General features: G+C 65.6%; 1 protein-coding gene across 1 annotated transcript; it reads left to right on the forward strand.

The window, feature by feature from the left end:
* The first annotated feature begins 10,981 nt into the window (after positions 1 to 10,981).
* Positions 10,982 to 26,992, forward strand: COL1A1 (collagen type I alpha 1 chain). Its single transcript, XM_068996507.1, has 51 exons — positions 10,982 to 11,165; positions 12,710 to 12,904; positions 13,053 to 13,087; positions 13,187 to 13,222; positions 13,306 to 13,398; positions 13,481 to 13,549; positions 14,243 to 14,287; positions 14,517 to 14,570; positions 14,782 to 14,835; positions 14,960 to 15,013; positions 15,123 to 15,176; positions 15,283 to 15,336; positions 15,434 to 15,478; positions 15,729 to 15,782; positions 15,890 to 15,934; positions 16,083 to 16,136; positions 16,394 to 16,492; positions 16,580 to 16,624; positions 16,705 to 16,803; positions 17,060 to 17,113; positions 17,205 to 17,312; positions 17,559 to 17,612; positions 17,800 to 17,898; positions 18,064 to 18,117; positions 18,198 to 18,296; positions 18,414 to 18,467; positions 18,924 to 18,977; positions 19,081 to 19,134; positions 19,242 to 19,295; positions 19,558 to 19,602; positions 19,702 to 19,800; positions 19,958 to 20,065; positions 20,422 to 20,529; positions 20,630 to 20,683; positions 20,797 to 20,850; positions 20,951 to 21,058; positions 21,150 to 21,203; positions 21,520 to 21,573; positions 21,757 to 21,918; positions 22,034 to 22,141; positions 22,237 to 22,344; positions 22,493 to 22,546; positions 22,636 to 22,743; positions 23,018 to 23,071; positions 23,195 to 23,302; positions 23,418 to 23,471; positions 23,639 to 23,746; positions 23,833 to 24,115; positions 24,679 to 24,869; positions 24,948 to 25,190; positions 25,268 to 26,992. Exons 1-51 carry the CDS (start codon positions 11,084 to 11,086, stop codon positions 25,412 to 25,414), a joined length of 4,362 nt encoding a protein of 1,453 aa, XP_068852608.1. The 5' UTR covers positions 10,982 to 11,083; the 3' UTR covers positions 25,415 to 26,992.
* Positions 26,993 to 27,658: the final 666 nt, after the last annotated feature.

A 27,658-nucleotide genomic window follows, 5' to 3' on the forward strand; every position in this document is an offset into this window, starting at 1 on the left:
AGAGGGGACAAAGCTGGTGGGGGCCAAGGGTTTGGGAGGAGGAGTTGGAGCCACGGAGGGTCGGGGGAATCGGGCCGCGGGATGCCCTAAGCAGGATCATCCCCCTAAGGGGTTTAGGGCTGCCCGGGGCACCGGGGCTTGGCCGCACGGGTCAGGCAGCTCCAGCCGCGTAATTGGCTCAAGGACTTAGCGAAGGATTTGCCACCATATGTCCCTGGTGGGGACCCCCCAGAATCGGCTTCCTGGTGAGGCAGAGCCCCACCTCGAGCAGGTGAGGCCCCCCTCGGTCCCGGCTGAACTGAGTTTGCCGGGTCTCTGCTGCCGGACACGGGGGCTCCTTCACCCCCGGGGCCGGGTGCTGCCCCTGAGCCCAGCCCGGGGCGCTGGGTGGGTGCCCCCAGGGGGTGAGAGGGCGCCCGGGGCTCCGTTTGGGATCCTGATTCCACACCAGCCGCGGGAAGGGTGGAATTGAATCCCGACTGGAGGCAGAAATATCCGCGGTGCCAGGTGAGGGCTGGGGGCCGAACCGAGCGGGAACGGGAACGAGAACGGGAATGGGAACGGGGGTACACACACCTGGACACACACACGGACACAATGAACACACACACGGACACACATGAACACACAGGACATACATACGGACACACACAGGACATACACACGGACACACACACGGACACACACACGGACACACGCAGGGACACAATGAACACACACACGGACACACACACGGACACACGCACTCATGCCCTGGCACACGGACCCTGTGCCTGCAGGGATGGCTGTGCCAGCCCCGTGCCCGCTGCCAAGGCTGCCACGGTGCCACCAGCCCCGGCGCAGGGACAAGCGCCATCCCCAGCCGTGTCCCCAGGTGACCCATCTCGCCGCTCTCCCGTTTCCCAGGCCAGGGCGGCGTCCTGGGAGGGGACACACGGCACAGCCGGGCACCGGTGCCACCCGGGCACAGCCGATCCGGGGTGGGACTCGCCGCTGTCACCGCCAAATCCTCGTCGCGGAACGAGGCAGGGACGACCCCGGGTCCCGCGCTGCCCCCGCCCGCTCCGGGCTGCCTTGGCCGCGCTGCCGGCGCTCGCAGACACGCGGTTGCGTAAGTGGCCGTGACAGGGGCCCCCCAAAAACGTGACAACCGGCGGTGGCTGCGGCGGGAGCCCCGTGGCGGGGCGGGGCCGGGGCCCCGCAGGCGCTCCCGGTGTGCCTCAGTTTCCCTGCGAGGGCGGGGCCCGGGATGCCCCGTGCGGATGGAGGTGCCCAGCCGTGTGCCCCTGTCCCCTCCCCAGGGCCGCTCGGGCCACGGTGCGCGCACACACACGCGCCGTGCTCGCTGCCCTGTGCACGCACGCGTGTGCAGCGGTGTCCAGGTGTGCACAGGCACGCACACACCGAGATCCCCACACGGACCCCGCCGCTGCTCCCCGGGCTCCGCGATGCTTCAGAGGGGACCCCATGTGTCCCCCTGTCCCCATCCCCACACCCCATCCAGGCCACCGGCCCCCAGCCCCCTACCCGCCCCCGCCTGGCCCCGTGTCCCCCTTCCCCACCGCGGCCCCTCTCCCCTCCCTCGGCCCAGCCTTTTCCCTTCCAGCTCCCTGTTTGAAGCTATTTTTTCCACAGCTCCTGCCAAGAGCCGCTAATGAGAAACAAACGGGCTCCTCGGCCGCGGCTGCTCCCGGCCCACACACCTCCGGCCGTGGGGCTGGGGCTGCACCTCCCGGTGCCCTCCTGGCAGCGGCCCCGGGCACCTGCATCCTCCCCATCTGGCACCGGCACCGGGCATCTGCATCGTGCCCATCTGGCACCTCCGTCCTCGCCGTCAGCACTGTCCCTGAGCACCTCCATCCTCCCTGTCTGGCACCGTCCCTGGGCATCTCCATCCACCGGCGTGCCACCATCGCCGGGTGTCTCTGTCCTGCCCATGTGCCACCATCCCTGAGCATCTTAACTGTCCCCATGTGTAACCATCGCAGGCTGTCACCAACCTCCCCATCCAGCACCATCCCTGGGCATCTCCATCCTGCCCACCCAGCATCTCCCATGGGCATCTCTGTCCTGTCCACGTGCCACTGTCCCTGGGCATCCCTGTGCTGCCCAGGTGCCACCATCCCTGGGCATCTCATCCTCTCCACTTGTCACCATCCCAGGGCATTTCCATCCTGCCACCATCCCTGGGGTCTCCACCCCGCTGCAGGGCAGGGCTGGGCCAAGGCCAGGTGCCACCAGCCTCCCAGCACCTCCGTGTCCCCTCTTCCCCTGTGTCCCGTGCCCGTGACCAGGCCGGGTGCCAGAGAGGTGCCGGGGGCGGGGTGGAGCGAGGTGTGAGGGAGTCCCGAGCTGTCCCCCCGCCGGGTCCCCCGGTCCCCCGCCTGCCCCGGGCTCAGCCGGGGCCGCAGCCAAGCCCGTGCTGTTCCAGTTGGCCCCGGCTCGGCCCCAGTTATCGGCCGGTCACATTTTCCACTGAGCCATGTTTGTGTTTGAGCAGCGCCGGGAGGAGGGGAGGGAACTGGAGAAGGGCAGGGACCCCCCGATTCTCACCGCGGGGAGGGGGCCAGGGTGGGGGAAGGGTTTGTGGAGGAGGAGATGGGAGAGGGATTCCGGCCCGGGGAGGGAGGGCTGGCCAAGGGTGGGATTGGTACCGAGGGTGGGAGCAGCACCCGGGAACGGGAGCACGGAGCAGGGCGAGCTCAGCGCCTGGAGACGGAGCGGTACCCAGGGACTGGGACATCGAGGGCTCGAAGGGACAACAGCGGGGTGGGAGCAGCATCCGGGAACGGGAGCGTTACCCGGGGATGGAAATTACAGGGACACAGAGCCGGCAGCGCCTGAGCTGAACATTCCCTCATCCCACCCCTGAGGCTCCCGGGACAGCGACGGCCGAGCCAACCCCACGTCAGGAGACGCCCCCTCCCCATGCCCAGGGTGTGGGGAGCAAACCCGCCTGTCTGGGGCTCCCCCGGGCCCCGGGGCCGGGCAGGTTCCTCGAGCGAGCGCGCCTCGGCCAGGCCGTGCCGGAGGGACGTCACGGGGCCGGATCCTCGCCCTGCTTCCTCGAAGGAGCCGCCGCTGCCGCTGCCAGGGTGACGCTGGCGGCTCGGGGCTGACCTGCTTTCTCTCCTCCAGCCCTCTCCCGCTCCGGCATCCCTCCGGCCGGGCTCGGCCCCGCTGCGCCGCCAGCGCCGACGGCTTCCTGCGGAGGCGGAGGAATTTGGCTCCCGGCCGCGGGGCTGGAGCCGGACAGCGCCGGCAGCGCGGCCACCCGGCACCGCTGCGGGACAGCCGGCGTCCCACCGGCACTGGGACCGGGAACGGGACCGGGAACGGGCTCCGGGTGCCACCGCGGCCATGGCGGCGTCGGGTGGGGTCGGGGTGGCCCCTGGGGGTCTGTCCCTGAGAGCACACGCGTGACACCGGCGTGTGGCTGCACACGCAGGGGCTGCACATGCCTGACACACCTTTGCACACGCAGGGATCACACCCACGGGGCTGCACCCGACTTGTGTGGGGGTGGAGAAGGGATGGAGGGCCAGAGGGATGGGGGATAAATAAATAAAAAGGGTGTAAATAGTCAGAGGGATGGGTGGTGGGATGGGTGAAGAGAGGGATGGGTGGATGGATGAGGGATGGAGGGATGGGTGGATGGATGGATGGATGGGTGGATGGATGGATGGATGGATGGATGGATGGATGGAGGGATGGATGGATGGAGGGAGGACAGGTTACATGAGAGAAGGGACAGACAGGCAGCTGGCACAGGGGACAGCGACATGGCCAAGGGACATTTCATGGTGTGGCAGCATCAGCCCCTAAAAGCCTTGAGTTTTATCCAGGTGTCAGTGATGTCCCGAAACCCTTGGGGGTGGCACCCAGAGTGTCCCCATGGCACAGCCCCGTGTGCCGGGCCTGCCGGTGCCCACGGGACGCGCTGTGCCCACGGGCAGGGGTGGGGGACGCGTCTTTTTCTGGCCCTGACCTACCCAGGCTCGGGCGCGGCTGCCCCGGCGTGTCCTGCCCTCGGCACCGCCTGTGCCAGCACCGGGCAGGGCACGGCCGGGCGCGGGGGGTCTGGCGGTGACACCGCTGGGTGCAGCCCCGCAGTGCCGGCCCTGGCACGGCTCCAGCGCTGCCCGCAGTGTGTCCCCAAGGGCTGCCAGAGGCACATCCCAGCCCTGCCTGTGGCACAGTGCGGCACGTCCCTGTTCTGTCCCACGGCGCAGTGTCCCCAGCCCTGTCCATGGCACAGCGTGGCTTGTCCCCAGCCCTGCCCAGGGCCCAGCCCTTCCTGTGGCACAGCGTGGCACATCCCGGGCCTGCCGGTGGCACTGTCCCCAGCCCTGCCCATGGCACAGCGTGGCACGTCCCCGCCTTGCCAGTGGCGGTGTCCCCAGCCCTGCCCGGTCCCCTGCCAGCCCCTCGGGCCGCTGCCCGGGCGGGTGGTCCCTGAGCTGAGCCCCCCCCGGGGGTGAGCAGGGTGGGGCCCGGCCCTGCACAAGGCGGGGGATCCCCCGCCGCCCCCCGGCCCCCCCAGCTCCCGGCACGGCTCCCGGGCCCCCCTCCCGCTGCCGACGTGGAGGCTGTGCCGGAGACGTGTCAGGGGTGGGGTGGGAGCCAAGGGCATCGCCTGCGCCTGCCCCACAGTTCGGCAGAGCCGCCCCGCCAAGGGAGGGGCAGCGGCCGGAGGAATGTCCCGGCACCGGCCGGGTCCCCGCGGGCCGCCACCGCCGCTGTCCCCGTGTGGGGACACGGCCGCTCCCCGCGGGGCTCCGCCGTGGGGCGGGGGGGGATGGGGAGCGGGAGCCCCCCTTGGCCCCTCTGCTGCCTCTCCCGGGGTCTGTGCGGGCACCGCGGGGGGGTCCCCGGCCCCGCCCGTGACGTGGGGACACCGTGGACACCCTCGGCCCCGCCGTGCCTCAGTTTCCCCTCACACGTGTTCAGGGCCAGGGACGAGCCCGGCGGGTGTGGGTGGGTTTTTTTGGGGGGGGGGGAAGGGCAGGGGAAGGCTTTTAAAGTTTTTTGGCTTTGCCCCAGTTTCATCGCTCCGAAAACCTTTTGTTGGGGGGCCACGCCCCCTCCCGAGCAGGCCACGCCCACGCTGCCACACCACGCCCCTTTCGCCCCAATTCCCCCCCTTCCAGCCCCCCCCCCGCTCTATTTCCACGACGGCCGAATCCCGCTGCCAAAGGGACGTGGCGGGGGTGGGGGGGACACCGTGGGGATGGGGGGGACACCGTGGGAATGGGGGGCACATGGAAAGGATGAGGGGACCCCACCAGAAATGGGGATCCGGTGGAGATGGGGGGACGCTGTGGGGATCGGGGGACACCGCAGGAATGTGGGACATCCCATCAGGAATGAGGCCCCCGTGGGGACGGGGGCATAACGGTGGCGCTGGGGGGAGCCCCGTCAGTTTGGGGGATTCCGTGGGGCTGGGGGGGACCCGGGAGGGACGGGGGGACAATCCCAGGCTGTGAGGGAAGAGTTAACCCCCCGGCTGTGCCGGTCCCATCCCCTGGCAGGGAACTGGGATGAACTGGGGGAGCAGGCAGGGAGGGCCGGGAAGAAGGTGCTGACGTGGGGCCGGGGAGAAGGAGGAGGAGGAGGAGGCGGAAGAGCTGGAGCTGGAGCATCGCTGCTGCTGGGCCGAGCTCCAGCTGGAGGGACCCTCGCTGAGGGGGCACCAGCCCCGCGCCCCCTGCCCGGCCCCAGCTCTTCCTTTGGGGTGGAGGGATCCTGTCCCCACAGCTGGGCTCAAACCCCCATCCGAGAGCCCCTCAACCCAACAACCCGAACCACTCAAATACCCCAATCCATGAACCCCAACCACCCAAATATCCCAACCAACCCCAACCACCAATCGCCCAACCCCAACAACTGAGAGCCCCAACTCAAAACACCCAATAACCCAAATACCCCAACCCATGAACCCCAACCATGTCCAACCCACCAACCCAGATACCCCAACCCAACACCCCTAAACCCCAAACTCCAAATACTCTCCCCCAAGTAACCACCCAGCCCAAACAACTCCAGGAACCCGAGGACCCCAACCCAACCCATCGACCCCAACCACCAACCCAAGCACCCAAACCACCTGGGGACCCCACCCCGACAGCTCTTCCCACCAACCCAAATACCCCAATCCCAATCCAGGAGCCCCAGCCAAGGCCTGGCACCCCGCTGGCAGTCAGACCCCCCCTCAAACCGGCAGCTTTTGGGGGGAGGTTGGTGCCGGTTCAGCCCTTTGGGATCCAGGGGACACTCCACAGCTCTGCCCCCCAAAGCCACCAAACCGTCACCCCCTCCCCCCTGCGGGGCTCTTGGGGTTTTCAGCCCCTTGCACCAAGGTTTTGGGGTACAGCCCTCCCCAAGGAGACCCCCGGGACCCCCCCTGCCTCGCGGGGGCGGCGATGGGGGCGGCGGAGGGTGCGAGGCGGGTGCTGGCAGCACCAAGGCGCGGCCACGTGGCACCGGAGCCACCGTCCCCGCCGGGCTGCGGGCGCCGGTCCAGCCACGGCCGATGAGGTCACCGGGAGAGCTCCCAGCCAGGCTCCGGAGCCGCCGGCAGCGCGGGAGCGCTCGCGTTCCCATTCCTGCCCCCAGCCTCTTCCCGTGCCCATCCCTGTGCCCATCCCGTCAGCCCTGTCCCCGTCCCTGTCCCACCGCACCTCATCCCCCTCCCTGTCTCCATCCCTGTCCCCATCCCCACAAGGAATGAGCCCAGCACATCCCGGGGATGCTTTTCCTGGGGTTCAGGGATGAGGAATTCCCTCCCCGGGGGGCTTTGGGGTGCCCGAGATACCCCCACATCCCCCCCAGGCCCACGGCCCGGCCGGGGTCGGGCTGGGGAGCATCGCCCCCTCCCTGGATTGCCCCTGGGCTGGGGGTGGGGGGCGGCAGTGAATTCTTCAATGAAACTGAGGAGGAGGAGAAGGGAAAAAAAAAAAAAAAAAAAAGAGGAATAAAAAGGGGAAAAAAAAGGAAAAAAAAGGAAAAAAAAAAGGAGTCGGGAACGGAAAATGTTCGGCGTGGAGCTCGTCCCTCAGAGTTTCCATCCCGGCTCTGCGAGCCCAGGCGGTGGGGCCTGGGCTGGGCGGCTGCTCCCGGCCGGGGACACCCTCCAGAGCCCCCCGACACCCAAAACCCCCCCCAGCCACCCCCAGCTCTGCTCCAGACCCAGGTCCTGGGGTGAGGGGGTGCAGGGGGGGGATGAGCCCCCCAGGAGGGGCCCAGCCCCTGGGAGGGGTCACACCCTGACTCCCCAGCCCGCGGGACCCATCCCAGGCGGCCGAGCAGAAGCAGGTCCCCTCCTCAGCCCGGGGGTCCTGGGTGGGGACACGACCACCCCGCTGCAGCCCCCCGGGCCGGCGGTGCCCCCGCCGAGGGCGGCGCGGCGTTGGCATCCCTGAGGCCAATTTAAGCAATTTTCCCTGGAAATAGCCGGGAGTCGCGGCCGTGATTACGGGGTTCTGCCCTGACGCCGCAATTGAGGGCGCCCGGGGCCGGAGGCCACCAGGAATAGCCGGGGCGGTGCCGGGCTGCGGCCGCGGCGGGGGAAACTGAGGCACCGCGTCGCCCACCACGTCCCCATGGGGAGGTGACAAGTGGGGGGGGGTCGCGTGGATCGGGTCTGAGCAGGGAGAGTCTCGAGAAACCCCCCTCCCCACAAAAGGGGCTTCCTGGTGGTGGCACGGTGGGTGTGGGGGGACACCGCGCTCCCTTGGGGACATCAGCGTGGGGACCCCCCCTCTGTGGGGTCAAACACCTGCGTGTCACCCCCCGGCAGGGCACCGCCCTCACCCTCACCGGGACGGCCACCAAGGGGGGGGGGGGGGACACGCCCCAGTGGGGTCCTGTGGGTGCGGGATGGGGAGGGGGCGCCGGGGGGGACACAGGGCCCGGGAGCGGCTCCCGGGGCTGCCGAGGGAAGCGCGGGGGGAGAAAAAAGGGAATTAATCCGATCCATGTGTCCGGGCTGCCGGGGGGAGTTAACTCGCTCCAGATGCCGCTGTCTGCTCCAGCTCCTCGGCAAACAAACCCCGCGCCCTCCCCCCAAACCCCCCCGCACCCCCTTTTTCGGTCCGTCCTACCCAAAAGGAGGGGGGGGCTTCCCCCCTTCATCCTCGCCCCCCACCCTCGGGGCAACCCCTGGCCTGGAGGTGGCCAGAGGGTTTTTGGGGCACCCGCCGGCTTTTTGGGGCACCCATAAACTTTTGGGGCACCCACTGCATTTTTGGGCATCCCTCAACTTTTTGGCGTGACCGCTAATTTTTTGGGGTGATCCCCCAGTTTTTGGGGTGACGGCCAAGTTTTTGGGGTGACCCCCATCTTTTTGGGGTGGCCGCCTCCATTCCCACCCCTTGGGCCACATGCCCAGTTTGCACCAGTAAAAACCAGTCTGGAATATGCGGGAAAAGCTCTGGGATTCCCCCAAAAGCTGAGGGGGGGCTGAGTGGGGCACCCCCATCCCCGACACCCCCAAGGAACGGGATGGTCCCGGGTAGGTGCCCCCCTTCCTGAGCACCCAAAATCCTGCAGGAGCCCAGGCCTGCGCTCGGCGTCTCCCATCCCGTTTCTGAGGATCCTAATGACTTTTCCAGCCTTTTTTTTTCATCTTCTTCTTCTTCTTCTTTATTATTTTTTTTTAATTCAAAGTGGGAATTCTTCCCTTTTCCCAGCCCCCAACCCCTTGTCCCGCATTCCTGGGGCGGGCGGCCGGGGGTTGATGAGGTGGCATCATCCCGTCCTTCCCCCCTTTTTCTTTTTTTTCCCCTCCCTCTCCATATATACATAAAAAAAAAAAAAAAGGAAAAAAAACACCCAGGCCGATGACATTCTTTTCTTTTCTGTCATGCTGCAAAAATTAAAGACACATCTTCAGCCTGGAGCCCGGCCAGGGCTTTTCGAGTCGCCAGGGCAGGATTGGAGGAGGCTTCGCCTGCAACGTGTCTCGGATGCATGGATACAGGGCTGGAGAATGGAATCGGGGCTGGAGAGTGGAATCGGGGCTGGATATGGGGCTGGGGACAGGGCTGGGACACCGGCGTGGGCACACGTGTGACCCCCCACCCCTCCTCCAGTGCGTTTTATTTAATATTTAAATTTAATGGCAAGAAAACAAAATCTCCCGGTGGCACCAAGGGGGGGTGACGTGTCCTGTGTCCCCCCCCTCCCCATTATTTCTTTGTTAAATTGCACGGGTTTGGGGTTTTCCTGGAGGAAAATCAAAGAATGTCTTAGTGGGTTCACTCTGCAGTGCTCCCAGTGCTCCCAGTATTCCCAGTGTTCTCGGTATTCCACTGAGCCTCTGAGTGGGCAGCACAGTGGCAGGAGGGACTAGCGGAGTGCTCCCAGTATTCCCAGTATTCCCAGTATTCCCAGTATTCCCAGTCTTGCACTGAGCCTCAGCACGGTGGAGGGAGGGCAGGCAGAGGTGTGAGGGCTGAGCCCAGCTCTCCCAGCGCTTCCCAGAATTCCCGGAATTCCAACCAGACTGAGAGCCCTCAGCGCAGTGGCGAGAGGGACAAGCGGAGTGCTCCCAGTGCTCCCAGTGCTCCCAGTGCTCCAATGAGCCTTCAATCCCAGTGACAGGGTGGACAGAGTCTGAGTAAGCCCAGTTTGCCCAGTTCTCCCAGTATTCCCAGTAATCCAATGAAGCTCCAAGCCCTCAGTACCCTGGTGGGGGGGACGAGTGGAGGTGTGAAGGCTGAGCCCAGTGCTCCCAGTTCTCCCAGTATTCCCAGCATTCCAATGAGCCTTTAAGCCCTCAGCACAGTGGTGGGAAACAAACAGAGTGAGCCCAGTGTTCCCAGTACTCCCAGTATTCCACCAAGCCTTCAATCTCTCAGCACAGTGACAGGAGGGACAAACGGAGCGCTCCCAGTGCTCCCAGTATTCCCAGTATCCCCTGAGCCCACAGCCCCTCAGCACAGCGTGGGGGGCACAAGGGCTGAACCCACCTTTTCTCTCCCCCCCCAGCCCCATTTCCCACCCCATTCCCTAAAAAGCCCCCCTGGAAAGCGGGAGCTCCCCCTCCCGCGGGTGCCACATTGGCCGTGTCCCTCCCCGCTCCGCTCCCGAGCTCCCGGCCCTGGTACAGACGTGGATTTTTTTGGCTGTAATTACACCCTCCCCAAATTGCACGGTAGGTTGTGGATCATTGTCCAGGAGCTTTTGCTTTTTCCAACCAACGTGGCTCCTTCAAATGTGGAAACGGCCGTGGAGCCGTGCCAGGGGGGGAGCGAGGGGAGCGAGAGCAGCGAGGGAAAGGAAGGGAAAAGAGGGAAAGAAAGGGCTAAAACCACGAAGTGAGTGGGTTTGGGGGAGGGGTTTGGGGTGTCTGTGGTTCTTGGAGGGGCTGCGGGGTTGGGGTCCCTCAGGGGATGCTCTTGGGGACCGTCCAAGGGATGCTCTGGGGACGGGTGGCCTCGGCCCTGCACCGTGCTGGGGTTTGGTCCCGCTGGAGGAGGGTTCCCGTGGGGAGCCGTGGGTGGGTTTTGGGGTGTCCCAGCTGCAGGGTGGCTGTTGGGGGGGGATTCCAGGGCCTTGCTGCAGCTCCTGGCGTCTCGTGGCACCGGGGTCCCCAAAGCGCCACGTGCCACATCGTCTGTCCCCACCCACCCAGCCCTGCCGAACCTCCGAGTGTGCAAAACCCCCCAAAAATCACAACCCCCGCCAAAACCCGCACCCTAAACCCCCCGTAACCCCCGGCCCGGCCATCCCGGCCCCTGCCCCGCTGCGGAGCACACGCGTGTGCTCGGCCGTGTGTGCGTGTGCTCGCCTGTGTTTGCGTGTGCACGGACACACGGCTCGGGGGGGGCAGGGGGTGCCCCCCGACTCGCTGGGTGCCTCTGATTGGCCGAGGGGGCCGTCCAAAATCCGCTGCTCGCGCCGGGTCCCACCTCTCGCCGGCGGCGCATCGTATAAAAGGGCCGGCGGAGAAGTGGGCAAAGGGCAGTAGGAAGTTTCTGCTGGGGTCTGGATTTGGAGCTCCAGGGTTGGATCGGCCCCGTATGACCCCAAGCTAAGAACAAAAGAGACCCCAAAGAGTCTACATGTCTAATATTTAGACATGTTCAGCTTTGTGGATTCTCGGTCACTGCTGTTGATAGCAGCGACTGTCCTACTCACCCGCGGGCAAGGAGAGGAAGACAGTGAGTAGTGGGCGCTGGGTGATGCTCCTCACCCCGGTGGGACGCGGGGAACGGGGTGGGACGGGGTCCGGCGGCACCGGCAACGCCCGGTCCGGCTGCCCTGGGGTGGGCAAGGAGGAACTCGGGGTGGGCGTGCGGAGCGGAGAATGGGAATTAGGGGGAAAGCAGGGAAATGAGGGGAAATTTAAAAAAAAAAAGAGAAGAGGAGAGGGTTCGGGGGATTTGGGGTTGGGGGAAAGGGGTTTAGGGGGACTGTGGGGGTGAGGAGTCGGGGCGCCCTGCCAAGAGCGGGGATGGAAGGAAGGGTGGAGAGGATCCGGCGGGGAAGGAGGGAGCCGGGACGGAGGGGAGGAGGAGGAGGAGGAGGAGGCCGGGAAGGGAAAGGAAAGGGGGGAAAGAGCGCGGGAGAGAGGAGAGGGGGGAGAGGAGGGAGAGGGGGGGCCCAGCCCCGGGATCTGCGAAAGCCATCAGGAAAGAATTAGAAAAGTCTCGGATGATTCATAAGCAAAATGTTTCGGCAGCCGGGGGAGCGGGGGCTGCCAGCGGCGCGGGCCGGGGGCACGGCCGGGGTCACCCCCACGCCACGGCCCCCGTGCCCCGCTGCCACCTGCGCCAGGGGACACGGGGGGACCCTGGGCCCGGCGCCCATCGCTTTTTGCCCAATTTTGTCCTTTTTTGGGAACTTTTTTTGTGCTTAAAAGAAAAATTATGAATATTATTATTGTTGTTATTGTTATTATTATTATTATGCATTTTGCACTGACAATGCCCGTCCCGCATTTCCCCTTCTCCATTCCCCATTTCCCGTTCTCCGTCCTGCATTTTCCATTCTGCATTTTGCATTTTCTTTTTCCAGAAGAATTTTACATTTTCCAGTTGCTCTTTTTTCTTTTTTACATCTTTTTTTTCTTTTTTTTTTTCCTTTTTCTTTGCCTTTTTTGCCCCCTTTTCCTTTTTTATCTCTTTGCATATTTTTTTTTTTTTTGGTGTGGGGTTTCCACGAGCTGGTGCAGCCCCTCGCCCCCTCCCCATCCCAGGACTCTTCCCCACCGTGGGGCCACCCCCGGGCCTGGCTGCTCGCCCTGCGCTCCCCTCCCCACGCAGCCCCCGCCCGCCTCCACTCTCTGGCCTCCCGTTCCCCGATCCCATCTGGCCCGATCCAGCCGCATCCCGCAGCCGCCTGGATCTAATTTCAGCCCAGACTTTGGGGCCAGCCCGCCCCGTCCCATCCCACCCATCCCACCCCAGCCCACCCCGCCCCGTCCCTGTCGCGCCCCCCACGGGTGACGGGGACCCCCCTGCCCTGGGGGGTGTTTGCCTTGGCCCCATCCGCACGGAGCGAGTGGCTGGAGGGATTTTTTGTTTAAATTCCAGCGTATGTGGGAAGAGTTTATTGTGGAGCTTTTCCCGTGTCACCGCGCTGGGCTGATGAGAACCAGATGAAGGGAGAAGCGCCGCGGGAGCGGGGAGGGGGCTGAGGGGAGGGGGGAGAGCCGGGCAGGCTCCGTTCCGCCCCTCCTGACGCCGCTCCCGCCCCGTCCCAGTCCAAACCGGGAGCTGCATCCAGGATGGGCTCACGTACAACGACAAGGACGTGTGGAAACCAGAACCGTGCCAGATCTGCGTCTGCGACAGCGGCAACATCCTGTGCGACGAGGTGATCTGCGAGGACACCTCCGACTGCCCCAACGCCGAGATCCCCTTCGGAGAGTGCTGCCCCATCTGTCCCGACACCGACGGTACCGCGACACTCCCCCAGCGATGTCCCAGCCCCCCCGGGGACCGGCGGGCCCAGTGTTCCCCACCCCACCCCAGATGTCTGGGCTGTGGGATGGGTGTGGGGTGGGTGATGCTGCACTGCTCTGAACCCCCTTTTTCCCCCCACAGCATCCCCTGCCTACCCAGAGAGTGCTGGAGTAGAGGTAAGGGCTCCCCAAAACGCAGCCCCCCAAATTTCACACCAGCCCTGCCCCCATATTTGGAGCCCCCCTTTTCTAACCTGTTCTGTCTCTGCCCCACAGGGTCCTAAAGGAGACACCGGCCCCAAAGGAGACAGGGTGGGTGTTTCCCACCCCCAGAGCCCCCCGCTCTGCAGGGACCCCCTCACCCCACTGGAGCTCACTCCCTCTTCTCTCCGCAGGGACCCCCCGGCCCCCCCGGCAGAGATGGAATCCCAGGACAGCCCGGGCTCCCAGGACCCCCCGGCCCTCCCGGTCCCCCAGGCCTCGGCGGAGTGAGTGTGGGGGGGTCCCTGGTGGCGCAGCCCCCCCGGGGGTCCCGTGCCCCGCTCACCCCCTGCTCTCCCTCTCCCGCAGAACTTCGCGCCCCAAATGTCCTACGGCTACGACGAGAAGGCCGGAGGCATGGCCGTGCCTGGGCCCATGGTGAGCCCGGGGACATGGGGGACACCAGGGGACATGGGGGGACAAGAGGGGCACAGGGGGTGGGTGGGGGTGAAGCTGGGCAAGGGGACAGGAGCCCTCCCTGTGCCAGCGATGTCACTGAGCACCAGGACATGGCAGGGACGGGGAGGATGCTGGGCCTGGAGGGGACAGGGATGGGGACAGGGTTGGGGACAGGGAATGTGTGGAGATAGGGACAGGGATGGGGACAGAGAATGAGTGGTGATGGGGACAGAGATGGGGACAGGGAATGTGTGGGAATAGGGACAGGGATTGGGACAGGGATGGGGACAGGGAATGAATGGTGATGGGGACAGGGATGGGGTAGCAATGGGGACAAGGGATGGGTGGAGGTGGGAACAGGGATGGGGACGTGGTGTTGGGGTGGCAATGGGGACAGGCAATAGGGACAGTGCAACAGGGGCAATGGGGACATGGCAGTAGGGGCAGGGATGGGGTGGCAGTGACAACAGGGAGTGGTTGGTGATGAGGACAAGGAAAAGGGGGTGATGGGGACAGGGAGGAGGTGGTTTTGGGACAGTGATGGGGTGGAAGTGAGGACAGCAGTGGCCTGGGGGTGAGGGGGCAACAGGGCCCAGTGGGTCCATCAGTGGGGTGGTGATGGGGACAGGGACAAGGTGACAAGGCACTGACTCCTCCTTCTGTTCTCCCCAGGGCCCAGCTGGTCCCCGTGGTCTTCCCGGCCCTCCCGGTGCTCCCGTGAGTGTCACCTCTTCCTGTCCACTTGGGTTTGGGGACAAACAGCCCCCAGGGCCCCTCTGGGTGGTGGTGGGACAGGTCGGGGGATGTCCCACGCTTCCTGACAGCTACAGAAGCACGTGGGGACAACATCCTGTTGCTACAAGGACACTGCCACTGCCACTGGGGGATCCAGACCCAAACTTCTCACTTTCTGACCCATTTTTTTCTCTTTATTTTTTCCCCACAGGGTCCTCAAGGTTTCCAAGGCCCCCCTGGTGAACCCGGAGAGCCCGGTGCTTCTGTGAGTGCTGTCACCTGCTGCTCCAGCTGATGTCCCCTGGGGCTGGGGACAATGCTGCTGTTCCCAGACCTGGCTGTGGCCACACTGTCCCTGCTCTGGGATCCATGGGAGTGGGGCTGGCAGGGCCTGGCGCTGCCCAGGGCGGGTGGCAGGGTGACAGGGAGCAGCTGTCACCCCCAGCACCCTCATCCCTGCCCTCCCTCTCTCCTAGGGTCCCATGGGTCCCCGAGGTCCCGCCGGCCCCCCTGGCAAGAACGGAGATGATGTAAGTGGCCTGTCCATGGGGTCCCCTCCCCAGTTTGGGGCCTGGTGGCCCTGCCAGCCCCCCCAGGCGACCAGGAGCTGCCTGGCTTGGGGACGTGCCACCAACGCGGTGTCCTTGTCCTCAGGGTGAAGCTGGCAAGCCCGGCCGCCCAGGAGAGCGGGGTCCCCCCGGCCCCCAGGTGAGACACACGAGGAGACACCCCCAGCTGTCCCCCCCTTGGGGACAGGGTGATGTGGCGTGGGGACAGCCCCCCCAGCGCCTCCATCACCACCTCTCGTTTCCCCCAGGGTGCTCGAGGTCTCCCCGGAACCGCCGGCCTGCCAGGCATGAAGGGACACAGAGTGAGTGCCTCCCCCCCCGTGCTGGTGACATTCAGGGGTGAGGGACCCCTGACCTCACCAAGGGTCCCCTCCTGACCTCCCACCCCTTCTCCCTCCTGCCCCCCAGGGTTTCAGTGGTCTGGATGGTGCCAAGGGTGAGCCTGGACCTGCTGGCCCCAAGGTGAGGAGTGGTGGCAGTGTCACCCCTGTCCTGGCAATGTCCCTGCTGTCCCCTCCTCCCCAAGGAGCAGGTCCCTCATGGTGTTCTTCCTCCTCAGGGAGAGCCCGGCAGCCCTGGAGAGAACGGAGCTCCTGGACAGATGGTGAGTGCTGGACTCGGGGGGGGTGGGGGGTTCTGGGCAAGAGGGGACAGGGATGGGGGTGACACCTGATGGGGACCCAGCTCCTCTTCAGGGATCCACCAGGGAATGGGGCGGGAGGGGTTCAACCCCTTGGAAACGTCACCGTGGGCAGCAGCAGGGGGGGCACAGGGATGGGAGGAGGCTCAGAAAGGGGGAAGTGTCCATCCAGGTGACCCAAACGTGTCCTAAACGTGTCCTGTCCCCTCCCCAGGGTCCTCGTGGTCTTCCCGGCGAGAGAGGCCGTCCCGGCCCATCTGGCCCCGCTGTGAGTATTTGGGATGGGCAGGGCTGAGACCCCTGCCTGGGGCACAGGGGGCTGGGGGTCATCTGTCCCACCCGTGGGCGTCACTCACGGTGTCCCCTCTCCCCCAGGGTGCTCGTGGCAATGACGGTGCTCCCGGTGCTGCCGGTCCCCCTGTAAGTACCCCCGACCCCGTCCACCCTCCTGCAGCTTCCCGGATGGGGAATCCTGGCCGGGAGCCAGGGCTCTGCCGCCTGGGGATCCCTCCCGCGCCAGGTGTGGGGTGGGATCCCCCCTCTGACTCACGCCCTCTCTCCCATTTAGGGTCCCACCGGTCCCGCTGGTCCCCCCGGCTTCCCCGGTGCCGCTGGTGCTAAGGTAGGGCCTGCAGGGCTCTGCTGGGTTGGGAGGGACTGGGGGGGCGCTGGGAGCGTGGGGTGGGGGAGGACTGGGCAGGGAAGGGGCTCGGAGGCCGAAGTGCCGTGGGCTGGCACTGCCTGGGGCGGGGGGACACGTGGGGACATCGCCAGCCGTGTGCCGGGCACCTCTCCCGGCTGTGCCTGCACGGGAAGGAGCTGCAGACGGGATCACCCCTGGTGCTCACGGCTCTTCCTCCTCCTCCTCTTCCTCCCCAGGGTGAGACCGGTCCCCAGGGAGCTCGTGGCAGCGAAGGTCCTCAGGGTGCCCGCGGTGAGCCCGGTCCCCCCGGCCCTGCTGGCGCTGCCGGTCCAGCTGTAAGTGACATCCGAGGGCTCCCTGTCCTTTGGCCTCACGTCCTGCCAGCCCCGCCGTGACGCTCCTCTTCCTCCTTCTCTCCGCAGGGCAACCCCGGTGCTGACGGCCAACCTGGTGCCAAGGGCGCGACCGTGAGTGTCCCTCGTGTCCCCCTCCGGCTGGGGCAGGAGGAGCTGTGCTGCTTCCTCACGGCCTCCTGTGCCTCTTGCAGGGCGCTCCTGGCATTGCTGGCGCTCCCGGCTTCCCCGGTGCCCGCGGTCCCTCCGGACCCCAGGGTCCCAGCGGTGCCCCCGGCCCCAAGGGCAACACCGTGAGTATCCCTGGGCTCCTCTTCCCGGGCTTGGGTCCTCTCGTCTGCTCCAGGACGTTCCTGGAGCTCCTCCTGGAGCACCTGGAGGTGCCTCCTGAGGTGTCCCATGGTCCCTTCAGCCCTGCCAGGGCAGGGTGGTGCTGGCGGTGGCAGATGTGGGGCCCTTGTCCCTCTGAGGGTTCATCAGGACGTGACTCGGGGGTCCCTCTGCTCTTCAATGCGGTGTTAAACCTTTTCCTTCTTCTCTCCCCTCCAGGGTGAGCCCGGTGCTCCAGGCAACAAGGGTGACACCGGTGCCAAAGGCGAACCCGTGAGTGACCCCCCAAGGTGTCCCTGGGGGCGTGGCCCCTCCTGGCTCTGGCCCCCCCTGGGGGTCCTCATCCCTTCGCCTCCTTCTCCAGGGTCCCGCTGGTGTCCAAGGCCCCCCCGGCCCCGCTGGCGAGGAAGGCAAGAGAGGAGCCCGTGGTGAGCCCGGCCCCGCTGGGCTGCCCGGCCCCGCTGGCGAACGTGTGAGTAGCAGCGTCCCTGTCCCCACCCCCGCCATGCCCTTGTTCCCATCCCTGTCCTCCTCCCATCCCCCCGTATCCAGCGGCTGAACCCTGCGTGAGCTTGGGGACACCGTGGTGACATCCACAGCCCCTTCAGGCTACTCCCACTGGTGGCCATGTCTCACTCGGGCACCTCCCTTCCCTGCACCCCCAGGCCCCCCGAGGTCCCCCCGTGTCCCCACACTGACCCTGTCGTGTCCCCCGCAGGGTGCTCCCGGCAGCCGCGGTTTCCCTGGTGGTGATGGCATCGCTGGTCCCAAGGTGGGTGCCCGTGTCCATCTGCGGGACAAAGTCGCGTCAGCGGGGCCGTGGGGACTCTGGGCATTGTCACCTGTGCCCACGCAGTGGCCACAGCGTCTCCGTGTCGCTGCCACCTGCGGTGACACAGCTCTGTCCCGGTCCCCGGCTGCTGTCCTGCAGCTGGGTCACCCCTGTCCCCTCTTCCCAGGGTCCCCCCGGCGAGCGCGGCTCCCCCGGCCCTGTTGGCCCCAAAGGATCTCCTGGTGAAGCTGGACGCCCCGGGGAACCCGGACTCCCCGGTGCCAAGGTGAGCGGGCGCAGTGACACGGTGACACGGAGCCGTGTCGGCACGGGCACTGGGCTGTCCTGCTCTCTGTGCCGACGGAGGAGCCGCTTTCCAGGATGCTCCCGTTCTCTGGAGCATCCCCTGGGATTCCTGAGCTCCTGACCCCCCCCTCCCGCTGCCTCGCAGGGTCTGACTGGAAGCCCCGGGAGCCCCGGTCCCGACGGCAAGACCGGCCCCCCTGTAAGTTGTCCCCGCTGATGTCCCCTCCTCCCCTGGCTCGCCACGAGCCCAGCTAACGGGCCGCTGGCTCCCCCCGACAGGGTCCCGCTGGTCAAGACGGGCGCCCCGGCCCCCCCGGCCCCCCCGGAGCCAGAGGCCAGGCCGGCGTGATGGGATTCCCCGGCCCCAAAGGTGCTGCGGTGAGTGCCACCGTCCCTGAGGGACCCCGCCTGCCGCCACCGCCACCAGCCGGGAGCTCAGGGGACCTGTCCCCCCTCCCCGGTGTCGTCACGGGGCTCATCCCGATCTGCTTTTAGGGTGAGCCCGGCAAACCTGGCGAGAGAGGAGCTCCCGGTCCCCCCGGCGCCGTGGTGAGTGTGGGGTGGGGCACAGACAGGGCGGGGGAGGTGACAGGGAGGGTGACCCCGGTGTGAGGTGACAGAGAGGGTCACCGTGGTGCGGGGTGACAGGGAGGGTGGCAGGGAGCATCACCCAGGGTATGGGGTGGCGGGGAGGGACACCCTGGCACGGGACAGCCGGGACGGGGTGTGAATGGGGTGTGAATGGGGTGTGAGGTGGCCGAGCGGAGCAGGGAAGGCTCCAGGCCCGAGGCCGCAGCGGGATGAGGTGTTCGGGATCCCGTCCCGGTGGCTACCGGCGGTGTTGGAGCGGGGACAGCGGGATGACGTGGCCGCGGGCAGCTCGCCGCGGTGTCTCCCGGCCTTCGAAGGATCCCGTGGCCGTGTCCAGGCTCACGCCCAGCCTGGGGGGGGGACACAGAGCCGTGCGGGGGCCGCTCTGAGCACCCTCCTCTCCCTCCTCCCCAGGGCGCTGCTGGCAAAGACGGTGAAACCGGTGCCCAAGGTCCCCCCGGCCCCGCCGTGAGTATCCCCCAGCCCGCGGCCACCCACGGCCGCGCCCGGCCACCGGACAAGGGGCTCGGGAGCCACCTGCCCCCCTCCATGCTTGTCCTGTGTCCCCCAGGGTCCCGCTGGAGAAAGAGGTGAACAAGGTCCCGCTGGTGCTCCTGGCTTCCAGGTGAGGGGTGTCCCCTTCCCCAGCAGGGGGACAGAGTCCCCAGGGTATGGGTGACATTTCCCTCGTCCCCTCCGTGGTGACTCATGGCTCCTCTTCTTCCTCCCCAGGGTCTGCCCGGCCCCGCTGGCCCCCCTGGCGAGGCTGGCAAGCCCGGTGAGCAGGTGAGTGTGGGCACTGGGGACCCTCCTGTCCCCTCCCCTTCACCCTTCTCCAGGTCACATCAAGGGCTGCTGGTGGGGTCTCTCCATGTGATGTTCTCCATGCAGTGGGGGAGCAGTGGGAATCCCAGCCCTACCCAGGGAATGAGGGATCCCTGGGGGCGCCCCGGGGACCCCTCTGCCTGTTCCCAGTGTCCCCAGTGTCCCCAGTGTCCCCAGTGCCACCGGTTCCCCTCTGACTCATCACCCTCTCCCTCCTGCCCAGGGTGTCCCCGGAGACGCCGGAGCCCCCGGTCCCGCCGGTGCCAGGGTAAGCTGAACCCCTCTGTGTCCCCCTGAACTCTCGGCACCCCAAAGTGCCCCGAACACCCCTGATGGCCTCGGGCCCTCTCCTGCCTCCCCTCCCCAGGGCGAGAGAGGATTCCCTGGAGAACGCGGTGTCCAAGGCCCCCCCGGTCCCCAAGGTCCTCGTGGTGCTAATGGTGCTCCCGGTAACGATGGTGCTAAGGTAGGTGCCAGCTGGGGAGTGTCGGGGACTGTCCCCAGCTTGTGGGGCACGGCTGTGAAGGTGGCTGGGTTTGGCTTCACCCCCTAGGCTGGGGCTGAGGCCGGGATGGATTTGCTGTGCTGGCATCTCACTATTCCCTGTTTTCCCTCTTTCCCAGGGTGATGCTGGTGCTCCCGGAGCCCCTGGAAACCAAGGGCCCCCCGGTCTGCAGGGTATGCCCGGAGAACGTGGTGCTGCTGGCCTGCCAGGTGCCAAGGGTGACAGAGTACGTGTCCCCGAGCCCCTTGTGTCCCCAAAGCCCTGGAGTCCCCCTTGGTCACCTGTTTCCCACCATCCCTGTGCCCTCCTCATCGTCCCCTCAGGGCTGGATGTGTCCCTGAGCCAAGGCTGGTGGGCAGCAGCGTCCTGGGGAGGGGATCCTCTGTGTCACCTCTGTCCCCATCCCTTGGGGACAATCCCTCAGTGAGAGCCCAGCTCTTGTGAGGAGGAGGAGGAGGAGGAGGAGGAGGATGGTCCCAGCCTGTCCCAGCGAGGATGAAGAGCCAGGGATGTCTCAGTGCAGAGGGGTGAACCCCCGCAAGGGACCTGTCCTTGTAACCCACGCTCGTGTCCCTCCCCCAGGGTGACCCCGGTCCCAAAGGTGCTGATGGCGCTCCTGGCAAGGACGGTCTCCGAGGCCTGACCGGTCCCATCGGCCCCCCCGGCCCCGCTGGTGCTCCCGGTGACAAGGTAGGGACGTCCCGCAGGGACAGGCGTGTCCAGGCGGCCACCGCCACCTCCTCGCCACAGCCCTGATCCTTTTTCTTTTGTTCTTTCTCCCCTTTTCCAGGGTGAAGCCGGTCCCCCCGGTCCTGCTGGTCCCACTGGTGCTCGTGGTGCTCCCGTAAGTGTCCCCCACCCTCGGAGATGGCCCTGCCATGGGTGGCTGCTCCTTGGTGGCCGTGGTGGCTGTCCCCTGCTTGTCTCACGCTGTTCCCTCCCGTCTCTCTTTCCCAGGGTGACCGTGGCGAGCCCGGCCCTCCCGGTCCTGCTGGATTTGCTGGCCCCCCTGTGAGTGTGATGGCATCGCCTCCCCCCTTCAGGGGGTCTGCTCCCGCTTCCCAGGGTGGTGCTGAGCCCCCCGGACTGACCCTGTCCCCCTGTCCTGCAGGGAGCTGACGGCCAGCCTGGTGCTAAAGGTGAAACTGGGGATGCTGGAGCCAAGGGTGACGCCGGTCCCCCCGGCCCTGCCGGCCCCACTGGTGCTCCTGGACCTGCTGTAAGTGCCCCCCCTCACCCCCTCCACTGGCTGGGGTGCAGCCCCATAGCACAGCTCACCCCTCTCCTCTTCCTCCTCTTCCTCCCCCCAGGGTGCTGTTGGTGCTCCCGGTCCCAAAGGTGCTCGCGGAAGCGCTGGACCCCCTGTAAGTACCGGTCTTTTGGGGAGGGGGCGTTTGGAGGAGTTCGGGGACCCCCCACGGGTGTGAACAACCCCGAGGTGCTTTAGCTCTTTAGCTCTGCTCCCCAAAAACGTCTGGGGATGGCAGCAGAGTGGGGTGGCTTCATCCCAGCAGGAGATAGAGTGGAAAGGGGGGGTTGCCTTTATACCCCCAAAATCAGCCCCCCTGGTGGGCACTCTCCTCCTGGACACCGGAGCTCCCTGTGGTGACCCCCAGCCAGGGGATTGTCCCCTGGACCTTTGGATCCAACCCCACTGACTCCAGCTTTCCTCCCTTCCAGGGTGCTACTGGTTTCCCTGGTGCTGCTGGACGCGTTGGACCCCCCGGCCCCTCTGTGAGTACCCCTGGGGGGGAGATGGGGGGGGGGAGAGGCTGGTGCTGGGGACACAGGACAGGAGGTCCTGGGCACCACCCAGGTGCTGCGCCCTGTCCCACTTGGCACCGGGACACCGCTGGCCGCCCCTCAGCTGGCAGCGAGGGGGTCCCAGCCTGACGGCACCGCCTCCCCCCCTCGCAGGGCAACATCGGCCTCCCCGGCCCGCCCGGCCCCAGCGGCAAGGAAGGTGGCAAAGGACCCCGCGGTGAGACCGGCCCCGCTGGCCGCCCCGGAGAGCCGGGACCCGCCGGCCCCCCCGGCCCCCCCGGCGAGAAGGGAGCCCCCGGCGCTGACGGCCCCATCGTGAGTGACCGCCCTGCCCCGGCCCCTCTGCGGGTCACCCCGTCCCGCCGTCCCCTTCGCCGCGGGGGTGACGCCCGCCGCTGCCCCCGCCCTGAGGCTCTGTCCGTCCCCGCAGGGCGCTCCCGGCACCCCCGGACCCCAAGGTATCGCCGGCCAGCGCGGTGTCGTTGGTCTCCCCGGACAGAGAGGCGAGAGAGGCTTCCCTGGGCTGCCCGGCCCCTCCGTGAGTACCGGGGGCTCCCGGGAACCGAGGACACCGTCCCGTCCCCGAGGCGGGTGTCCGGCGGTGTCTGACCCCCGCGTTGTGTCCCCCCGCAGGGTGAACCCGGCAAACAAGGTCCCTCCGGCTCCCCCGGCGAGCGCGGCCCCCCCGGTCCCATGGGCCCCCCCGGCCTGGCCGGACCCCCCGGAGAAGCCGGACGCGAGGTGAGTGAGTGACCTTGGGGGCTGGGGGGCACGGACCGCCCCGTGCTGAGGACGTGCCCGCTCAGGGCACCGATGGGCGCTGCCCGTGGGGGGCTCAGTGAGACCCCCGGTACCCCCCACCCCTAACGAGGGTCTCTGCTCCCCGTAGGGCTCTCCCGGTGCTGAAGGTGCCCCCGGCCGTGACGGTGCTGCTGGTCCCAAGGTGAGTGGGCTCTGACGGGGCACGGGAGGGGTGATGGGGCAGTGCTGGACCACACTGACCTCTCCTCTTCCTCCTCCTCCTCCTCGCAGGGTGATCGTGGTGAGACCGGCCCCGCCGGCCCCCCTGGTGCTCCCGGTGCCCCCGGTGCCCCCGGCCCCGTCGGTCCTGCTGGCAAGAATGGAGATCGCGGTGAGACCGTAAGTGATGCTCTTCCCACAGCTCCCCTGGCACCCCCCGGGCCGGGGACACCCCAAACGGGCCCCATTCTGGGGTCTGGCCCCGGGCTCAGCTCTTGCTGCTGGAAGGAGCTTCCCCAGGAAGCCAGAGGTGCCACCACCCTGCAAAGGGCAATGCCAGGGGTGCCACCACCCTGCTTGGGGCTCCCTGAGCATCTCAGGGTGGTTCTGCCCCAAGCCAGCAGCAGCAGGAGGTGCAGGACGCTCTAACCTCTCCCCTTGTCTCCTGTCCCAGGGTCCCCAAGGTCCCGCTGGCCCCCCTGGTCCTGCTGGTGCTCGTGGTCCTGCTGTAAGTGATGTTCTGCTGCATCCTCCTCGGTGCCTCTGTGTCCCCACAGGCGTGGGGACAGTGACTGGCCTGGACCTCACTCAACTCATCTTCCTCCTCCTCCTCCTCCTCCTCCCTCTGCAGGGTCCACAAGGTCCCCGTGGTGACAAAGGTGAAACCGGTGAACAGGGTGACAGAGGCATGAAGGGTCACAGAGGCTTCTCCGGTCTCCAGGGCCCACCTGGTCCTCCCGTAAGTCCCGTGGGGTGACGGTGACCGCAGGCGCTGCCGCACATCCTGGAGGCACCACGAGGCGCTGATGTCACCTCTGATGTCGCTTCTTCTTCTTCCTCCTCGATTGTCACAGGGCTCTCCTGGTGAACAAGGTCCTTCTGGTGCTTCTGGTCCCGCCGGTCCCCGAGTGAGTCCCGGGATGAGCTGTGACATCCGGCCACGGCCGTGGCACCGCAGGCGGGGCGGGGGATCGCCATCGCCGTCGTGTTTCCCGTGGGGACGTGGGTCGGGGTTGGAGGGGACGGCTCTGTCCGGGCTGCACGGCCACGCTCACCTTTTCCTCCTGTCCCGCAGGGTCCTCCCGGCTCCGCTGGTGCTGCTGGCAAGGACGGTCTGAACGGGCTGCCCGGCCCCATCGGCCCCCCCGGCCCCCGCGGCCGCACCGGCGACGTCGGCCCCGTTGTACGTCCCGACCCCTCCGCCCTTCCGGAGCCGCCCGCCTTCACCGCCCGCTCCTCCATCACCATCCTCCTCCTCTCCTCCCGCAGGGTCCCCCCGGCCCCCCCGGGCCCCCCGGTCCTCCCGGCCCCCCCAGCGGCGGATTCGACTTCAGCTTCCTGCCCCAGCCACCCCAGGAGAAGGCCCACGACGGCGGCCGCTACTACCGGGCCGATGATGCCAACGTGATGCGCGACCGTGACCTGGAGGTGGACACCACCCTCAAGAGCCTGAGCCAGCAGATCGAGAACATCCGCAGCCCCGAGGGCACCCGCAAGAACCCCGCCCGCACCTGCCGCGACCTGAAGATGTGCCACGGCGACTGGAAGAGCGGTCAGTGTCCCCCCGGTCCCCGCCGGCCCCTCGGGGCTCTCACCTCCATCTCTGTCCCCTTTACTGCTCCTCACCTCTGTCCTTCTTCCACCCCCGGGTTCATCCTCACCTCCCCTTCTCTGTCCTGCCTCTCCTGTCTGCTCTCCTGTCCATCCTCCATCCTCCATCCTCCATCCTCCATCCTCCATCCTCCATCCTCCATCCTCCATCCTCCATCCCTCCCTCTCCCATTTGCTCCTCTCCTTCTTCCTCTTTTCCTGTGGCTGGTCCACGCTCCTTCCCCGGCTCCCTCCTTTCCCCTCCTCACCTCCCTCCTCATCTCCCATGGCTGCTCCTCACCTTCCTCCTTCTTTCCTTCATCCTCGGTCTCTCACATCCTTCATCCCTCAGCTCCCATCCCTCACCCATCCCTCTGCTCCTCGCCTCCATTCTCCATCCCCTGGGTCTGTTCCTCACCCTCATCCTTCATCCCTCCTGGCTATTCCTCACTCCCATCCCTCTGGCTGTCCCTCCCCTCCATCCCCCTCCTTCCCCCGTCCCTGACCCCGTCCCTGTTCCCTCAGGCGAGTACTGGATCGACCCCAACCAAGGCTGCAACCTGGACGCCATCAAGGTCTTCTGCAACCTGGAGACAGGCGAGACGTGCGTGTACCCGACCCAGGCGTCCATCGCCCGCAAGAACTGGTACCTGAGCAAGAACCCCAAGGAGAAGAAACACGTCTGGTTCGGCGAGACCATGAGCGACGGCTTCCAGGTGAGCCCGGGGGCCGCGGGGGCGCGGGGACAGCGGGGCCGGAGCGGCTGCGTGGTGACCGACGTCCCTTCCCCGCAGTTCGAGTACGGCGGCGAGGGCTCCAACCCGGCCGACGTGGCCATCCAGCTGACCTTCCTGCGCCTCATGGCCACCGAGGCCTCCCAGAACGTCACCTACCACTGCAAGAACAGCGTGGCCTACATGGACCAGGCCAGCGGCAACCTCAAGAAGGCCCTGCTGCTGCAGGGCGCCAACGAGATCGAGATCCGCGCCGAGGGCAACAGCCGCTTCACCTACGGCGTCACCGAGGACGGCTGCACGGTGGGTGCCGGGCCGTGGCCGCGGGGGGGGGGCGGGACTCGCCGTGGGGACGGGGGGTGACCGTGGTGTCCCCGCAGAGTCACACGGGCGCCTGGGGCAAGACAGTCATCGAGTACAAGACGACGAAGACCTCGCGCCTGCCCATCATCGATTTGGCTCCTATGGACGTCGGCGCTCCGGACCAGGAATTCGGCATCGACATCGGCCCCGTCTGCTTCTTGTAACCCCGGACGCCCCACGCGTGACAGGAGAGAGTAATAATAATGATAAAAATAATAATAATAATAAAAAAAAACACAAAAAAAAACCAGCCAAAAAAAAAAAAAGGAGAAAATTTCACATGGACTTGAATTTGTGTCGGTTTCTATCCAGCGTCTCTAAAACAACTCCGGTTGTGTTGCCGTAAGAGAAAAACCTCAAAAACACTCTCAAAAAAAAAGCATTCAACCAAAAAAAAAACCAAATAAAAAATACAAATAAATGACTTTTTCAAACAAAATCACCAGGAAGTGGGTTCGCTTGCTTGCCCCCCCCTCATTCCTCAGCCCCGGAGATGGCAAAGCTCAGCTCCCCGAAGGGTCCCCGAGCCCCCTGGGACCCCCAGGCCCCCCCCAGCCCCTTCGCTTCTTGCATCTCATTAGAATTTTAATTTTTGCTGCGAGGAAGATGTTGAACTCCTGGTTATAATTTGCTTTTCCCCCCTTGTTTTGCCTCTTTCTCTCCCCTCTCCTCCTTATTTTTTATTTGGATATTGCTGATTTTGAGTTCTCTCCATTTCCTTCCCTTCTGGTTAGTTTTTGTTATGATTTTTTTTGTTCGTTTGTTGTTTGTTGTTCATTTTATTTTTATTCAGGCAGCAAAACCCATTCACTCCCAGGCCCACCGGGGGAGCCCCCGCCGCGGAGCAGCTCCGGCCCTGCGCTGACCCCCCCTGTCCGGATGGCTACCTCACCACTCTCGGGGTGTTTCATCGTCTTTTTGAGTCTGAATTTTTGGGGTTCTTTTTGTTTTTTAGCTTCGTTTGGAGCTTTTCAGCCGTGCCGGGACTTTCCTGCCAGGTTCAGAGCAAAGGTGCTAATTTTCCCCCTCGTATTTCCCCCCCTTTTTCTCTTCGGTTTCTTTGTCGTTCTCTTATTTTGATTTTCCTTTGGAGGTTTCTTTCCCTCAGGATTTTTATCCTGGTTTTGTTTTTTTTTTTTTAATTATTATTTTTAAATATTCTCTTTAATTTTGGCCCCGGAACACCCGACCCCGGGACCACCTGGTGCTACAACCTCCAAAGAGGTCTCAGCTTGGTCTGTTTTAATTCCCCTCTATTTTATGGTTCATTCCCCTCTTTTTTTTTTTTGCTGCTCAGCTCCACTCGGGAATTTTCCAAAGGTGCTACTCCCCCCTCCCCCCGCCACCTCCATCACCCCACGAGCAAATCCCGCAAAGCAAGAGCCATAAAATTCCAAGGGAAAAAGGGATAAATCGATTTTCCAGGTTGAGCAGGTGGAACTTCAGCTCCGCTCTCATCTTCCAGCAGCTTTTTCTCCATCCATCCATCCATCCATCCATGATCCATCCCACCCTCCATCCATCCATCCACGCATCCATCCCTCCTCCATCCCCGCATCCTCCCCGGGCACGGAGGGGCACGAACCCACTCCCTTTGCCGGGCCCGTGCTCCGGCTTTTCCCGGGGCTTGTACCTAGTTTGTATAATGTATAATAATAATAATTAATTAATAATAATTTTAAGTGGTTTTGGGGTTTTCTTCTTCTTCTTTTTTTTTTTTTTTTTAAATGGATTTTTTTTTTTCTGACTGCTGAAATAAAGGCATGTGAAATGATCCAACCAACCTCGGGCTGCTCTGCGCCGCTCTCGGGGGGCTCGGGGGGGTCCTGGGTGGGTGATGTTGGGAGTTCCTCGTCCCTGAGCCTGCTCTCGCCCCGTCTCATCCCGCTCTGCTCCCGGCGAGTTCTGCGCTCCGGTCCCTTCCCGTCCTCCCACCTCTCCTCCTCCTCCTCCTCTCCCAGCCCCCCCATCCCGGGATGAGGAGGGGGAGGGAAGAAGGGGGGATCCGCCCCCACAGTGGGAGGGTTTGGGGGGTAGAGCCGCTGGGATCCCACAGTGGAAGGGATTTGAGGGGGGTCTGTGTCCCCTCCTCAAATGGGGAGCGGGGGTCGAGGGGAGGAAGGGCTGGGGGGGCAGCCGGTGCCAGGCTGGGGACTTTGCGGGGGCACAGCTCAGGGTGACCCCCAAAAGGCAGAGCGGGGGAATGGGGTGGGCACAAAGAGACGCCCCAAAATTGAGGCAGAGAGGTGGGGGACTGGTCCAGTGTGGGGGTGCCCCACTACGCGCCCCCCACGCCTCCAGCGGGTGCCCGGGGGGGGCTGTGCCCACTCTGTGCCCCCTCCCCATGGCGGGGGGCACGCGGGGACCCCCCCGGCCCCGGGGCCGCGGGCCGAGCCCTCAGAGCCGCC

The sequence above is a fragment of the Aphelocoma coerulescens genome, chromosome 27 (genome assembly GCF_041296385.1).
Source record: "Aphelocoma coerulescens isolate FSJ_1873_10779 chromosome 27, UR_Acoe_1.0, whole genome shotgun sequence".
NCBI classification, from domain to species: Eukaryota; Metazoa; Chordata; class Aves; order Passeriformes; family Corvidae; genus Aphelocoma; species Aphelocoma coerulescens.

Excerpts from the sequence above, each read along its gene's own strand:
- COL1A1 (XM_068996507.1), top strand. The coding sequence starts at position 11,084 with ATGTTCAGCTTTGTGGATTCTCGGTCACTGCTGTTGATAGCAGCGACT. Across the intron at positions 15,783-15,889 it reads CCGGCCCATCTGGCCCCGCT|GGTGCTCGTGGCAATGACGG; the intron begins GTGAGTATTTGG and ends CCTCTCCCCCAG. Across the intron at positions 22,345-22,492 it reads CCGGAGAAGCCGGACGCGAG|GGCTCTCCCGGTGCTGAAGG; the intron begins GTGAGTGAGTGA and ends TGCTCCCCGTAG.